General features: G+C 39.4%; 1 protein-coding gene across 1 annotated transcript; it reads right to left on the reverse strand.

Annotated features, from left to right (window-relative positions):
* Nucleotides 1-473: 473 nt before the first annotated feature.
* On the reverse strand, nt 474-8,194 carry LOC104535310 (receptor-interacting serine/threonine-protein kinase 2-like; the record flags this gene model as incomplete). Its single annotated transcript, XM_010186210.1, has 7 exons — nt 8,043-8,194; nt 5,643-5,796; nt 5,287-5,442; nt 4,998-5,146; nt 3,094-3,143; nt 1,316-1,477; nt 474-559 (listed from the first exon to the last, which is right to left on the reverse strand). Coding segments are annotated over exons 1-7 (909 nt in total), but the record flags the coding sequence as incomplete, so codon positions are not given.
* Between the last annotated feature and the right edge of the window lie 7,374 nt (nt 8,195-15,568).

Below are 15,568 nucleotides of genomic sequence, written 5' to 3' on the forward strand. Positions count from 1 at the left end.
ATCAGCAAACTTGCTGATAGTACACTCAAGCATAGTAAAAAAGTGGTGATACCAGTATTGCTGCAGCAGGTACTAACACTGTCCAGGTTTTGGAATAAATATCTTCTTACCAGTACATACAACAGGAATTGGCCTTGGTTCAAGTAGACCTAATCTGATCTACTTGAGGCTGATATTTGTTCTCAATCACATGGGTTTACCAGTCTGACTACAGCCAGTGACTGGAAAGAAGCTATCATGTTTTTATAATCGCGGGTAGCAATTGGCATGGTTTCTAGAGAACCTCACGATATCTATTTTCTACAATTCCTGAATGAACCTGAAGTGCCAAAGGGCACTATTCTCCAGCTCACTGGCATCTCCAATAAAACAGTGGAGAAAAAAACATTTCCTGGTTTTGGACCACAAATATTGCAATTGGAAAAATCAGGAAATGTCCCTGTGGGAGAACAAAAAGTTAATTGTGCACCAACCTTTGCATCCATCAAATTGTAGATGGCAGTGGAAATAGCCTCTTTATTTATACTAGTCAAAATTCCATGTAGAAGGTCTACACATTCTGCAGGGGGAATAAATAAATATAAATATAAATACCACATTGCATATGAAAATGTGCATATACTGAGGCTTTAATGTATTGCAACTAACTTTATTCTTATGTTGAGTAGCTAGATGAACTATATGAAACCAGTTTAATACAACTTCCACCTCATAACTCCTCTTGGTTTCCTTTTTGAACCGATTTTAGAGATCAGTTCCAGTCATGTTAAAATCACATCTTCTTAAATGTTCATACAGATGCAGTGGACTTGCAGAAGGTCTACATGGCTATAAATGTCTCACTACAAAGCTATATGCAAATTGCTTCCTCAGCACTTGCGTATTTCAACTTTGAAAATTTGCTCGGAAGCCCTCAAATATCACAATTTTAACATTTCTCTGCTATCTTTCTAGAAACAGAGGATAAACGTAACAGTTCCACTAAAGTAAACAATGATCACACACTTCAGAAGGGAACTGGTTACGCATTGAAGTCAAGACAGGTTGGTATTTGTTGAAGCAGTATACATATAGCTGACAATATCCCTTCCTTTATTTGTACTCACTTTTACTTTATACCAAACACAATTTTGGAGATACATGTGCCACCTCTGGTAGGAAGCTTCGGTTAGAAAAAGCATCTATGGCACTCTGATGATTTGAAGACTGTTTTGCCTTCCACATCAGCTGTTTTGTTTTAGAGTACTAGATTGATGTTCCCACCAAGAGTATCTCCATTATGAATCCTGCAAAGAAAGCAAATCCATAATGTCACCTGCAGTACGTGGTCTGTAGTCTGGTTCTTGATGCCAGCACAGAGCGATAAAGTGCAGCAGTCTATTCCTCTCAGGAAAATTGCTTGGTATAAAGTTTTCTGAAATGCCAGGCCGCAAACTGCTGCAGATTCCTGTCAAAACTTCCAGCAGGGTTGTCTGACCTGCAGTTTATAGGAAAATGTCACTGCCAAAAACACTAAATACATCAGACCTCTCTTAGAATTATATTCAGCATAAGTTATTTTGTGTATTTTAAAACAAAGAGTGCTTTTAAAACTTAAAATAAAGACTATATTAACACTTCAGTGAAATAGATGTGGTACCCTTTAGCAATAACATAGGTACTTATTGCAACAGGCTATAGCAGAATAAAGAACTCTGTTCAAATAATTAGTCACAAATGGCTACGTATACATGTATTGTAAACTACATGCACAGATACCTCCGGCAGGCATCTAATTTTTATGAGTATATTCTATACACTCAGTTTTATATAAAGCCTTAATCCTGCATTCTAAGAATATAATGCCTGTTGTACAAAATGCAAAACAAAAATCGACTTTGGGCAGCCACAAGATGGCAGCCACAAACTGGATGAACATGAAGATACTGCTCTATGCGGTATTTCTAAAAGGTCCTCAGTCTGTAAAATACAGGAGTCCTTCCGTTTTGGAAGGGCAGAACAGAGCCCATAGCACAGAATCCTTTCAGTGACCTCCACCTCCATGAAACAGGGATCATTCCTAGACTGTGACAATTGTTACACAATGCTTTGCAAACAGAGTTATTTAAAACTGCTGACACTTTCGTCTAAGAAAGTAAGATTCCCTGCTTACTTAAGAGAATTCATCACGAACTGGCATTTCTTGATCAGGATTTGAAACTCATGGCAACTTTAAAAATGAACATTCTGCTCATCCAAGTAGCTGCTTGTGACAAAAACGTGCTATTTTTCTCACTAAAGGTAAGCAGAAAGCCTAACTCAGTGACAGAGTGGTTCAGCAATCACAGAGCAATGATACAAGTGGAGTAAGAAGCTATTCCTTTCCTCTGCAGAAAGATCAGCTTCTCTGGAAACACTGAGGATTTGTTGAGGGATTCTAATCTTTACATCCCATATTGTGTCCAGTTCTGGGCCCCTCAGTTCAAGAAGGACAGGAACTGCTGGAGAGAGTCCAGCGTAGGGCTACAAAGATGATCAAGGGAGTGGAGCATCTCCCTTATGAGGAGCGGCTGAGGGAGCTGGGTCTCTTTAGTTTGCAGAAGAGGAGACTGAGGGGAGACCTCATTCATGTTTATAAATATTTAAAGGGTGAGTGTCACGAGGATGGAGCCAGGCTCTTCTCGGTGACAAACAATGATAGGACAAGGGGCAATGGGCACAAGCTGGAACACAGGAGGTTCCACTTCAATTGGAGAAGAAACTTCTTCTCAGTGAGGGTGACAGAGCCCTGGCCCAGGCTGCCCAGAGAGGTTGTGGAGTCTCCTTCTCTGCAGACATTCAAAACCTGCCTGGACGCCTTCCTGTGTAACCTCATCTGGGTGTTCCTGCTCCGGCAGGGGGATTGGACTGGATGAGCTTTGGAGGTCCCTTCCAATCCCTAACGTTCTGGGATTCTGTGTGATTCTGTAATGTGGAGGTATGTGCTGTAAGACTGATATAAGGCAAAGGGACATCTGAAGACAGTGCTGTTTGTATCAGTTTCCCTACGATAAGGGAATTTGTGAAAAAGATTAAGGCAACATGAAGTCTGACATGAACAACAGAGATAAATACCTTCAAAAGGTTTCCGTCTGCTCAGGCTCTCCCAACACAGTATTCCAAAACTGGAGGGAAAAAAAACCAAACAGCAGCAAAAGACCATTCATTAGTTTGCAGTCCACATCTATGTTCTCTTTTCTAAGAGCAAGTTTCTTGGTTTAAGAGAAAGGAGTTTGTCCAAGACAGAGGCTAAGTCTTTCCTAATTTAATTAGGTTATTTTTCCTGCATTATTAAGTTTCAGTTTTCAACTGAGCTGTTCTTATAAAATCATAAATCAGTTAGAATTAAAACTTTCTAATTTTTTTTTAAAACATAGGATCAATTAGAATTACAGTTCAGGTTACCACCTTATCTCCATTTGCTCTGATGAATCTCAGAACCTTCTGTTCTCCTTTCTCTATCAGTTTTGTTTTGTTTTCAAGGAATTTAAATAGCAAGTGAAAGAGCTGGAGTTTTCAGCAGGTACTGACTAGTGCATCAGTTAACCTACCAAAAACTTATTGTGACCCACTGCATCTCTATTGTCTTCAGCAAATTTTGACGGAGGTCCAAATGCCTTATTAGTTTTCTAACATCCTAGGAAGTATTCCAGTTGTACCATAGATCTACATATATAAACCACAACTCAGATGGTGTAAAATACAGTTTGATTAAAAGCTCAATCTGCAAAATCAGGGGCAGAAGCAGGGAAGAGAGAAAATGAGTGAGTCAGAAGTAAAGCGATTGAAAGGGGAAGAAGCAATTCTAGGGTAAAGTTACTGCTTACTCAGGTGTCTTGCTGTAGTGCTGAATTAGTGTTTAAAAGTACCTCCTTTTGTGCCTTACTTCCACATAAAATCTGAAAGTGCTTTTACTTAAGCACCCTCTAGGGAAGTATTCATGTAATGTGGACACACATGGAACTTACCTGTACTTAAATAATATTTCATATGTGACACATACTTTTGTTTTCCCTGTTGCACCACCATCTAGACATGCACCTGTCCCATGCACTGAGTCACATCTGAGCATCTAAAATTATTTAAGACTGACATGCTGGAAGATAAATTACGCTACCTGAAAGTAAGCCACCACTCTTCCTGTGCAAATATATTGTGTTTATGCTCAACGCTGGATTAGTCACATCATTTACAGGTCTCCTTAAGTGTGTGCATTATTTGACTCATCTTAGAGCCCGCCTCTGTGACAGTAAAGCAGGAGTTTAAATTTATTGCTTCCATAAAATCTCTGAGAAAACAAGAGTGGTCATGCTTATAAGTTATTTCTGTCAGTCCATAGGCCCCATGCTGGTTATAAGGATGAACTTCCTTACAGGCAATAGTTGCAGTTTAAGGTTGTCTCATTTATTGAGGCAAATATGAAGCCATAACATATCCAGAAGGGAAATGTGGCAGTAAGTAATCTTCCCCCTTTGTATAAATGACGTTAGTCAAAAAGTAGGAATGCTTGAGTGGCTTAGTGAGTTATTCTAGAGAGATTCCATAGGACCGTAACGGGACGCTATGGAGAGGTCTTATTTTCACCTGGGCCTCATCTAGGCATCGCCAGTTCTTCCTGAATCTAAAGCCCACAACAATTCACACTTAGAAACCACGTGAATTGTAGTTATTAGATTTATAAATGTATATGGAAACATTTTGGCAGCTTCGTTACACTTTTTAAACATTTAGGTCCATTATATAGACATTTATATGACAAACTTTGAGAACAGCTCTTAACCTTGGTATATTATTCACCAAATATGAGGAATTTCAAATTTAATTCACTGCTGTAATTGGCCTCATGGAATACCGTCCTACTGCATTATGTAGATCTGGCATTTTTACTGTAATGTCTTTGAAAATGAGTATTTTAGTAACATTCTAGAGTGTAGCAAGGAGTAGGTATGAGCTGACCTGCCCTTAGAAATCCCATTCACCTGTAAATGTCACCTTCCTGGGAAGGAAGGCCTCCTTTAAGTATTTCAGGAGAGAGGTACACTAAGTCCTGGCAGTTTCTCCAATTGCAGTTCTGCAGGTCAGACCTCAGTCGCTGTTTCCTCCACTTGGTTAGACCATAATCTGATATCTACAGAGATGGGAGAAAAAATAAACTATAGTAACAGTACCTCAAGTCCTGGTATTAAATGTTGACTGTTAGGATAAATATATGTAACAGTAGGACCATGACTGCATTTTACATTAATAGGCTAAAGTAGAAGCTCCCACCTTGGCTCTGTACTGCGCATCCAGAAGCACATTGGAAGGTTTCAGGCTGCAGTGGCAGAAAGCAGGCTCAAGGCTATGAAGGTGATGTAGCCCTTCAGCCACATCCAACAGGATCCTTATGAGCAAGGGAAATGGAAGTTCCGGGTACAGTTCGTGCTAAGTAACATAAAATACAGGTTTTGGTAGTGTGAAATAGTTACTATGCACATTTTCATTGAACAATATACAGAAATACAATAGAGAAACTAAAGAACGGATTAACTGTGACTACTGTCTGTAATTTACGTGCTGACTGGTCTCTTTTGGCTGACCTTGTAATTAATTTAACCACGTAAAAGATGACTTCTCTGATGTACCTCATGGATGAGTGAGTGGAGGGATCCGTTGTTCATCCATTCAGTCACTGTCCCCACAAGGCCACGGTACTGGTAAATCCCGAGAGGAGGCAGGAGACGTTCAGACACACAGCGTCTGACATTTGATATATCCTGAAGCAGCAACTTCCACTCCCTGTAAAAAATAGCAAGTTAGAGACAGGTTAGACTGAAGGGAATTTCAGCTAGAGATGAGATAGTGTAGGGTATGGAAATGAGAGAGAACCATATGGTTGAACACAAGCTAACATAATTCTACCAACAAAACCAGGATTGTATCATCTTTCAAACAATTCTAAGAAAATGAAGCAACCCCCTGTGTAGTACATTTTTCTAATATAATGTGAAAGACCTCTGGATGCTTTAGTATGAAAACAAGAACACAGTTTAAAGCAGGATGGAAATGCAGAGGCAGGGGAAAGCTGAATTATATGAAAAGCTAGGTTAAGAAAAGTCAAGTGTTTTTTCCCCTTAGTATCTCCAAGAACTTGTATCCTTTTGCTATTAGCGAGATCCCCATTTGAAAGGAAATTATGATCCTACATGCTTATCTTATGGGACCATGTTATATAAACAATAGATAACCTTATAGCATGATATAAAAGTGAAGCCAAATTCAGTAGTGCCACTCCGGTGACTTTGCCAAATTTGATTTAAGCTCAACTGTGGTTGGATTGTAGACCTGAATTCAAACAGAATTTATTGACAGAGAATAACAAAGCTTTGCTTTGATCATCATCTGAAGAATAAGTTTTCCTTGTTTAAGGTCTACAAACAGTTACTGCTACTACTGCAGTTACTTCTTTGTGCATAGGAAACACTGAACTGTCAATTCAATTGTGAATTTTAATGGAAATAACTGAAGTTCTGTTACAGGTTCGGTTTTTGTTAGTCATATGTTTGATTTTAAAGATCTGATTATCTCTATGGCACTTGTGAGCTGAAAATTCAGTGGAATTCATCCAAAATTCAGTTGATTTCAACAGGCCTGGAGCTCATTCTCATTATTCTCAACTGCCTTTACATTGAGACTTCAGTTTCAGTGTACTGTCTTGATTCACAAGCCTGTAAACTAATCACTGAAAGTAATTCCTAGCCCCACCAGTTTTTAACACTTATTTCCACAAACCTAAATATTTATCAGCAGGACACAGTTAAACGTTCTGTGGGAGTAAAACAGTTTATTCTCTCAGCTTTCCTAAACTGTGTAGTATAAACAACAGATCAGAATTATGAAAAGAGAGAGAAAAGCAGAACAGTGGCTTTAGTTTTAGGGAGCGAGTTTGAATGTAAAGCTGCCAAATCAGGGTAGCGTGTTGAATTCAAAGCTACGTAAAATGTTGATTTCTGTAACTTTAACTTTTTTGGTTTGGGGTTTGTTTGGTTGGTTTAAAGAAAATGTGGACAAGGGACAGAGGAAACTTTTCTTTATAGACAAGCCACCAAACAAGTAACAGTTGTTTTACTTGTTAAATTTTTTACAATATTGCAGAGTTGCTGGACTTCTGTTGTCTAAAAACCAAGCAATCCTACCCCCAACCACAAAAAAAACCCCCGCTTAAAATTTTTGACTGTTCCCAAATTCTGACAGCGTTTGGTTTTTGAAGCATCACTGACAATTTAAACTGTCTATTTAAAAGTATTTGTAAGAAATACTGGGTTTTCCTCCCCTGTCTGTAAAACGGAACAAATTAAACACTACATATTCCTCTAGGACACTCCTGGCTTTTAACAAAAGCCACTTGGATGGCAGCATTCTGAGTTAACAGGAGTAGCTAGGCCATAGATGCACGTCAGACACTCCGTTTTTGATAAACAGTCAGGTCGGTGCATCACTAAAATGCTTTGGTCTTGCTTCATCAGAAGTAGCTTGTGGCTGTTCTCGGAAACCTTCTGTGTTTTTATTGCACACTGGAATTTTGTGGTCAGTAGGCTCACGCCCATCAGTTACTGCTCATTTCATTTTATAATTAGGATACGTACACATCTCTCTGCCCGTAACCGTGGTCATTATCCCTCCCTCCTCCCTTTGCTCTGCTCCCTCACCTGTACGTGCTGATTTAAATTAAATTGAACCAAGATCTCTTCAGGGACCTCCACCTCCAGAACGATGTAATACTGAGCATGCTGAGTATTACTAATCAGGGTTTGTAGACATTATTATAGCAGAGATCTTTAATGAATAAATTTATAAAAATTGTTAAAAAACCATAGAGCTTCTTTCTCAGTCTAACTCCTTCCAAGTTGCCTAGGCAGTATTTCTGGGAATGGAGATGTGTTTAGGGCTCAGATGATCCTGAGCACACCACAATTCATTCTGGTGCCATCGCTGCAGGTCTGTGGTGCCCGCTGCGTGCTTAGTTGGCCAAATAAAGCGCGTACCTCTCTGTAGTGTCCTGTCTGGTCAGCAGCTTCACCGAGATGTGAGTGTTCCAAGAAGTATGAAAGGCTTTGAGTGCAAAGCCTGGGCCTGTCCTGGTCAAGGTAAAGCTCTCCAAATCCTCCTGGACTACTACAGGTAATGAGTTGGCCATTTCTTGATGGCTGCCTTGGGGGGAAAATATAGCAGAAAAGATTTAAGGGCTACTTTTTGTGACTACTACCAAAGCAAGGTGAAGTTGTACCACCTCTTACTTCTCAGATAAGTATTGCCCTAATCCAACAGGCTTCCTTTTACCACACTGTCAGACTTTCCTTACAAAGACAGGAAAAACACTCTAATTGCAAAGGAGTGTCTGGACCATAACTTGCCATCTGAGACTGCCAGGTACTAATTTAATTGCTCATTATTATTTTCATCTGATGACTTTGAAATGCTGAGCCATTATTTATAACATCAAATGGGATTTTAAAGTGCTACTGAATTATGCAGACAACAAACTAGTATCTTACAGTTACATGCTAGACCAATATAGTTTCCCTGCTTCTCATAAAAAAGCAATTACTCGATAACTCATGTAAGTGTGTTCTGCATCATTCTTGCATCTCTTCTTTAATAGAACATCACATATCAATGCAAAAGTAAGGTAAATGGCGAGTTCCCTGCTCATGTAAGCTGGCAGAACTCTGCTAAATGGAGTTAGTTCTTCATAGCAGCCACTAATTTGGCCAATACTAGTTCTATACGGTACCTCTCTGGGGCCATCTGAATGTCTCATGCACATCGCATGGCAATGCACATGGATTAGAGAGAACCTCTGCAAATCATCACTGTGTTACTACGTAACCAACATTTTAAATTACATCTACGAAGCTACATTAGACTAGAGATAACCAAAAGCCAGTGATGAAAGAGGAAAACAAGCAAGCTAAGGAAACAGATGAGATAAAACCATTGGTAAGGATTACTGCAAGGTCAGTGAGTCAGGACAACTCGAACTGGAATACTCCCTTTAGGGTCCACTAGACCAGGGCTAGAAAAGGAAACACATGGGGAAACTGAAGTAACAGGTCCAAAAATTTGAAGTAAACAGTGTGTTGAGTGTGAACTGTGACCTTCTAGAAGATGGGATCCACAAACAGAGCTGCTGAGATGCAGAAGGCCTGAAAGTCTTCTGACTTGGAGCAGATCACTTGTTTTCCATGAGTAAAATAGAAACAAAGCCCTGAAGATAAATTAGCCTACGCTCATGGCTGAACTGCTTCTAGTTCATGAGCAGTTAATTTTTGGTTCATCTCAGCATCTCAGCTGTGCTGTGAAGGCACCTTCACAATCACAGCTGAACTTTTTGCTTTTTGTTAGATCATTGTAGTTTGAAAGCAATAGCTGCCTTAGGTGCCTCACTTAGAGAACCCTTAAAGAGGAAATCCAGTATGGTATGGGGCTGACAGACAGGTTAAGAGTTCAATGAAATTTGAAAAGATTCCTTTGAATGAAGTTAAATTTCCTAATGAGCCATTTGTCCTTTAAAGTTGCAAAGACAGTCCATACAGATCTGCAAATCCTAAACATAAAGGAGGTAATCAAAAAGCTGGCAGAAAATAAATTAGGTTTTATTTTTATTGCATACTATGACAAATAATAATTTAAATAGCCAAAGTAATTTACTCAACTCCAAATATAGTACTAGGAAGATCAGACAATGAATACAGGATCCAAACCATTCCTGAAAGTATCTATTTCTATTTAAAATGGAATCAAGTAAAGCTATAACAGTTTTTAATCTCTTGCTAACTGGCTACTTACATAAAAATAAAAGCTAGCCATCAGCTCCTATTTTGGATTTTCGAAACCTAATTTAACTAGAGGTTTTCTGAAAACAAAAATGAAAGCCACTTTGATCTTTCTCTGTCACAAAGCATGGCATGCCAAGCACCACTGTCCCTGTGCCTGGGTTTATACATCTGTTTCCACACCTAGATTTAGGGTGATTTGCTGATAATCCCTGAAAGATTTTAATCCTAAATTGAGAGATCTTTTATTTATCCAGGGTGCCACCCAGATTCCTAAAACAGTTGGAGGCACTAATCATGGAATATGTGACTATCATGGAATTACAGATAACAAAATCTCTCTCTACCCCTCAGATAGCAAGTTTGGTACCAAAGCCTTTTGTTTTTCAATAGTTCTGTTCTTCTGATGCTTTTCCTCCTAGACCTATTTTAAAACTTTCTGACAAACCACAAACCCAATATTTGCAATGAAGAGTTTCGTATTATTTTTTAGCAAGACACTGAAAGTTTCAGGCAACTTTGTAATCTTCACCTAGTTGGGCATGCAAGAGTAGGAGGGCGACTGCTGTGAAGCCATTTATTTCAAGTTTCTAAATTTAAAGCTAATTTTTAAAAAGTAATTCATAGCGGAGATATTTTCCTTAGTATGAGAGAAACTATGTTGTGTTAATATTCCAGTGTCTCAGCAAAGGAAATTGGAAACAAAAATCAACTTACCTCTGGAAATATGGGCATAAAAACTATAGAACGATGGAGCGAAACTGCTGCGGATACCGGCTGTGAACTGCATTCAAACACAGCTCAAGCTTTCCTGCCGGTGAGTCAGCTGCGTTGTTGATCTCTCCTTTTATTGGCTGCCTGCAAACATCTAAAATTTCCTGGTCGGGTATACAAACTGTAACTCTTTAGTGACTGCAGATGGGTTTTCACAGGCAGTTTTGTTAACTGCTTGTAATCAATGAGAGCTATTACAGAAAGAGAGTTTGGATAGCTGCTTTTTCCACAAATAGGAATGCCAAGAGGGAAAGATATATAACAGTGAAAAAACCCATATTGGATACAGCCTAGATATGGAAGCATGCAGAGCTGCATGCAGGTTGTGCAGCTGATGCTTTTCTCTGCAGTAGATCAAGCCAACAGCACAAGCAGGAAATCCCTTTAAACTTTTTAATTCAAGTTGATCTTAAAACAGGATGAAATATGCTGGTTTTCTGGTTAGAGGGTAGGTAAGCATAGGGGAAATAGTAGGGTACAAAGAAGAAGTGAGGATGAATTGGCTGTCAAGCAGCTACTTGAAGACCAGTTATGAAGACAGAGCCAAATTCTTCTCCATCGTGGCAGGTAACAACCAGTGGCATGGGCAGATGTCTCTACTTCAGAGGTTCAGCCAGATGCTAGAATTTTTTTTCACCAGGTGAAATGTAGTATTGGACTGGGCCACTCAGTCTCCATCCTTTAAGGTTTTCTAGACTCACCTAGGCAAAGCCATTGCTGACCTAATCCAGCACGGCTGCTAGTCCTGCTTTGAGGAGGAGGCTGGGCTAGAAAATGCCAAAAGTGCAGAGGATCTTTAATTTTCTGAAAACTCTGTAAGGCCTAATTGTGTTCCTGCCAGGCCCCAGCATATACATTCACACTGAAGGTTGATGTGACTGCTGGATGCAGGGTGGAGATTTTAGGAGAAGGCAGTCATTGAAGTCGATCACATTTATTCAGACTTTCCACTCCACTACGACTGTCCTTACATATAGATTCTGACCTTAAAAAACAGTCAGTGAGATGCTGTCCACAGACTTCTGTTGGTTTTGGATCAAATCCTAACCTCAGCAGGGAGGGAACAAGCAGTAAGGCAGTTACCTAATCCTCCTGTGATCACAGGAAAGTCCCTTATAGCTAAAAATCATGTGGTTGGAGCTCTGTGGCCTGAGAGGAAGCACACCACAAGTAGGAGGCGTGGAGTGTGCCTTCATGTGCAATGCATTATTTCCTGACAGCTGTAGCTATCTGACCAGAATGAGCTTTCTCTGCCCAACACACCCCTGGCAAAAGTGAAATTAGTATGAAGGAGCTGGAGCAACAAAGGCAAAACAAGTGGGATGTAGCAGTGCTGGAAAAGGCTGGAAACATGTCAAGCTGCTGTGGCTATAGGGTCCTCATCCCCTTGGCTTCGATTTACCCACGTTACATTGATTTATGTCCATATTCTACACTTCTGTAAAAAGTACATTAATTTTTTTTTTCCCCTGTTTAAGGTATTATCCTGCCAGGCTCAGACTGTACTGCAGCAGAATTACAGCTGCTCAAAATCCTTACGACTAATTAAAGAAAGTTCTTAGGGGGAGCTTTGTAGGCAGCTTGGACTTAATTTTTTGCAGAAATTCTTTGACACTTAAAGTAGTCTGAGATGCTTCTGTATTTTTAGAATATCACGTGCTGGGGAAGTAGAGTACTAGAACAATCCTGCATTTGTTTACTCCTTTTGACTACTGTAAAAATCCCTCAGTGTAAAACTATGAAGCATAATTTTAATCCGTATTTGGAGAAACCAGAAACATACAGGGCAATTTGCAGTCCAGGTCTGAACTAATTAAACATTATTATTCCCCAACATGTTAATTAAAAAGAATCGGTATTTTACCTACACATAGTTTATCCAGAGAAATGTAAAGTCTCTCACAATAATATTGAAGCTTATAAATGATGGGCAAGGAAAAAAAAATCTATAGCCTTACACAAAGGCTGTCTTATGCAGTAATTAGACAAAATTAAGAAAATTAAATTTTAGTTTGACTGTCAGTAAGTTGTTGGTTTGCTTTTTAAAAAAAAATATGGAAAATGCTTGGAATAAAACCTTCCAGCAAGGAATAATGGGTAAGACAGACATTGAATCTTTCCAGTCTCCTATGCATAGGATTAATTCATTGCCATACGGATAAGTAAATACATAGATACTGGAGAAGTACAGACAACTCTTGCCAAAACCAGTTGCTGTTTGATTCCTAGGGACTCGGCGCTATCGCCAGGGACAGGGAAAGACTGAGATCCTAACAGAAATACCACTGCGTGCACTTCTGACCACACACAAGCAGAAACAACAATGAAGAGGAAGGTAATCCGGAGAGCACTTAGGATGACCAATATGTGAGGGTTTGCAGGATTCCTTATTTGGTGAGGGGATCCAGCCATCTCAGCAGGATTGGAATTACACATAGCAGACAGTGGCTGCAGGAGGAATTCAGAGGTGGCATGTTATTTCTCCTATCTGCATTTGTTCGTGCTAAATGACAGCTCGAGGCTTTCAGAAGAGCCATGGATCTCAAAAAACCCAAAGACCAGTTTTTATTTCATTCACAAGACAAACAGAATTCCAAGTCCCTGAGTGTCAAAGAACAAACAGTAAAACCCCACCATATTTCAACTTTTCAGAGCATCCAAAGCAGATCTTTTAAAATCTAACCACAACAATGCAAGAAGACCTCAAACATTTGCTTTTTCAATCCGAACTTGGTTTTGTGGCTCGTTCACAAGCTAAGATAGTTTACAGGGAACACAAACATGTTCTTAGCATCCTGAAAGTAGGAATAATAGCAATGCCTAAAGGATAACATGGTTTAAGACATGAGTGGTTTATAGGTCTCCCCATCATAATAATCACACAGAGTGAACCTAGTTAAAATCAAAATTAAAACAAAATGGGAGCTTTACAAGAAGCAGCATTAAAGGACCACAGCATAAGACAAAGCATTAATAGAGTGAGTATGCACGGTAAAAGAATGACACAGTACCAGAAGGTCGAAGCATTCAGATGACCCAAATACCAAAGCCTGTGATGCATGTTCAGTGAACACCACACTCTGATATTTCAGAAGAGTCCTCATCATCATTTCTCAATCTGGTTGTTCCAGTTGAGCATCTCTACAGGATGATCTTTTGGCAAAGATGTAGGTTCCACAGTGCCGTTTCTATGGCACCTTGAGTGTTTCTGGAGGTCTTACAAGAAGTGGATATTAAAATGTTGTTAGGCTTCAAATCTGTGGGATTCAAATGCTCTGTGTTTCACCTTGATAACACCTAAGCTATAGTGCCTGAAAGCAGCCAATGCTATAATCTAGAAGCTCTAGAAGACAGGACTCCACACAGGAGCAATACTTGCCCACTGGAATGGGATACTTCAAGATAAAGAATTATGATGTATACACCTATACCATACTATTTTGGAAAACAGTAGTAACATTCACCTTGTCATTAATGAGATGACTAAACAAGAGTACCACAGCTGCTGGCCTTAGGCAGTTTCTGTCATATAAGCCGTGCCATGCACTCCTGTTAATTAAATTGTACCACAGAAATTTATTAATTCTTTACCCAACTGTTTTAAATAGTGGATTTTTAAACAGGTATCACACACTACTTAATTCATGTAAATGTGAACAACCAGATGAAGAACTCCTAAAGTGCAGAGAGCTTAGGGTATCATACCTCAGCTTGTTAAATGGTTCATAAAAAGTGCCCCAGTCCACAATGCCAAGCATTTGCAATCTGTTTTTGAACATCATATACTAAACAGTATTAAGACAGGGTGGAGAAATGCTAAACCTCCAGGTCCATCAATTATGTTCCTGCAGATAAATAGTTCCAGTAAGCTAATGGTGAAATGACAGAGGCCTGGATTGTATGACCGTGCTGTAGATGTATGGCATAGGTATATAACAGAATATAAGCAGGATTTCAAAGACTTTACGCATACCAAGCAAAACTCAAGCTCTTCTAGGCAAAAGAACGTAGTAAGCACTCTCTCATTGCTCCCATAGGGATACCAGTTCCAAGGAGAGGAAAAGGACAGCCATATTCACCAAATCCCAAAAGAAGCCCATTCTTTCTTCCCAAAAGAATCCCACCATATAGAAGCATGCAGCACTAACATCTTTACAAATGCCGTGCCTGCCTCCTGGATTTTCCACTGGGAAGTGGGCAAGTTTTTGAATTTGCTTGGTCCCAAGTATTGCGTTAGCTCTACCTTACAATTCTGAAATATGAAAATATTCAAGTGAGCACAAATGATCAACAAAGAATTTTTTAAAAGTCTAATCTAATCTAAAGTCAATGTTGTTTTCCACTGTGGGGCTGGTTTGGGTTGATTTAGATTGGGATCTTTTGGTGGTGTTTTCAAAGCTGCACCAACACGTGCATTAAAGGCATCTGAAAGATACAGATTACTACTGACTTCCTATTAAGTGTTGGTGTAATCAAATCTGCTTGTAGACCACTTGCATTTAGTGGCATGGAGAAAGAATTCTGAATTGCCGTGGTAAACATCAGTGGGCTTTCAGTCACCTACGAAAACACTCTGCTTACGCTGAAACTGTGCTCAACTAAAATTGACTTCTGTTGAGTTGGTATTCTTTGAATTTGGTCATTAACACACTAAACTGGAATTAAGTCGAACACTTCTGGAGTTTAGTACTTACTTCTTTTTTGTGGAAAGCGGCCAAATAACACAAAGAATGTAAAAAAGGAGAATTTACCTTGGTTTCCCAACAGTCTTTCCAATCACAAGTGTCATTGCCCTTTGCAGATCAAAGCAGCTTTTGTCAACCTGAGAAATTCTAGCTGGGTTAGAATCCATGAATATCGGGAGTGATGTGAAGAGACAGCACCTAAAAAAAAAAAGGGCAAGCAGGTCTTTTTATACCAAATCTACTTATGGAACTTCAAGCCTGTTCAAAATTTATTAA

The sequence above is a fragment of the Mesitornis unicolor genome, unplaced genomic scaffold, assembly GCF_000695765.1.
Source record: "Mesitornis unicolor isolate BGI_N332 unplaced genomic scaffold, ASM69576v1 Scaffold51746, whole genome shotgun sequence".
NCBI classification, from domain to species: Eukaryota; Metazoa; Chordata; class Aves; order Mesitornithiformes; family Mesitornithidae; genus Mesitornis; species Mesitornis unicolor.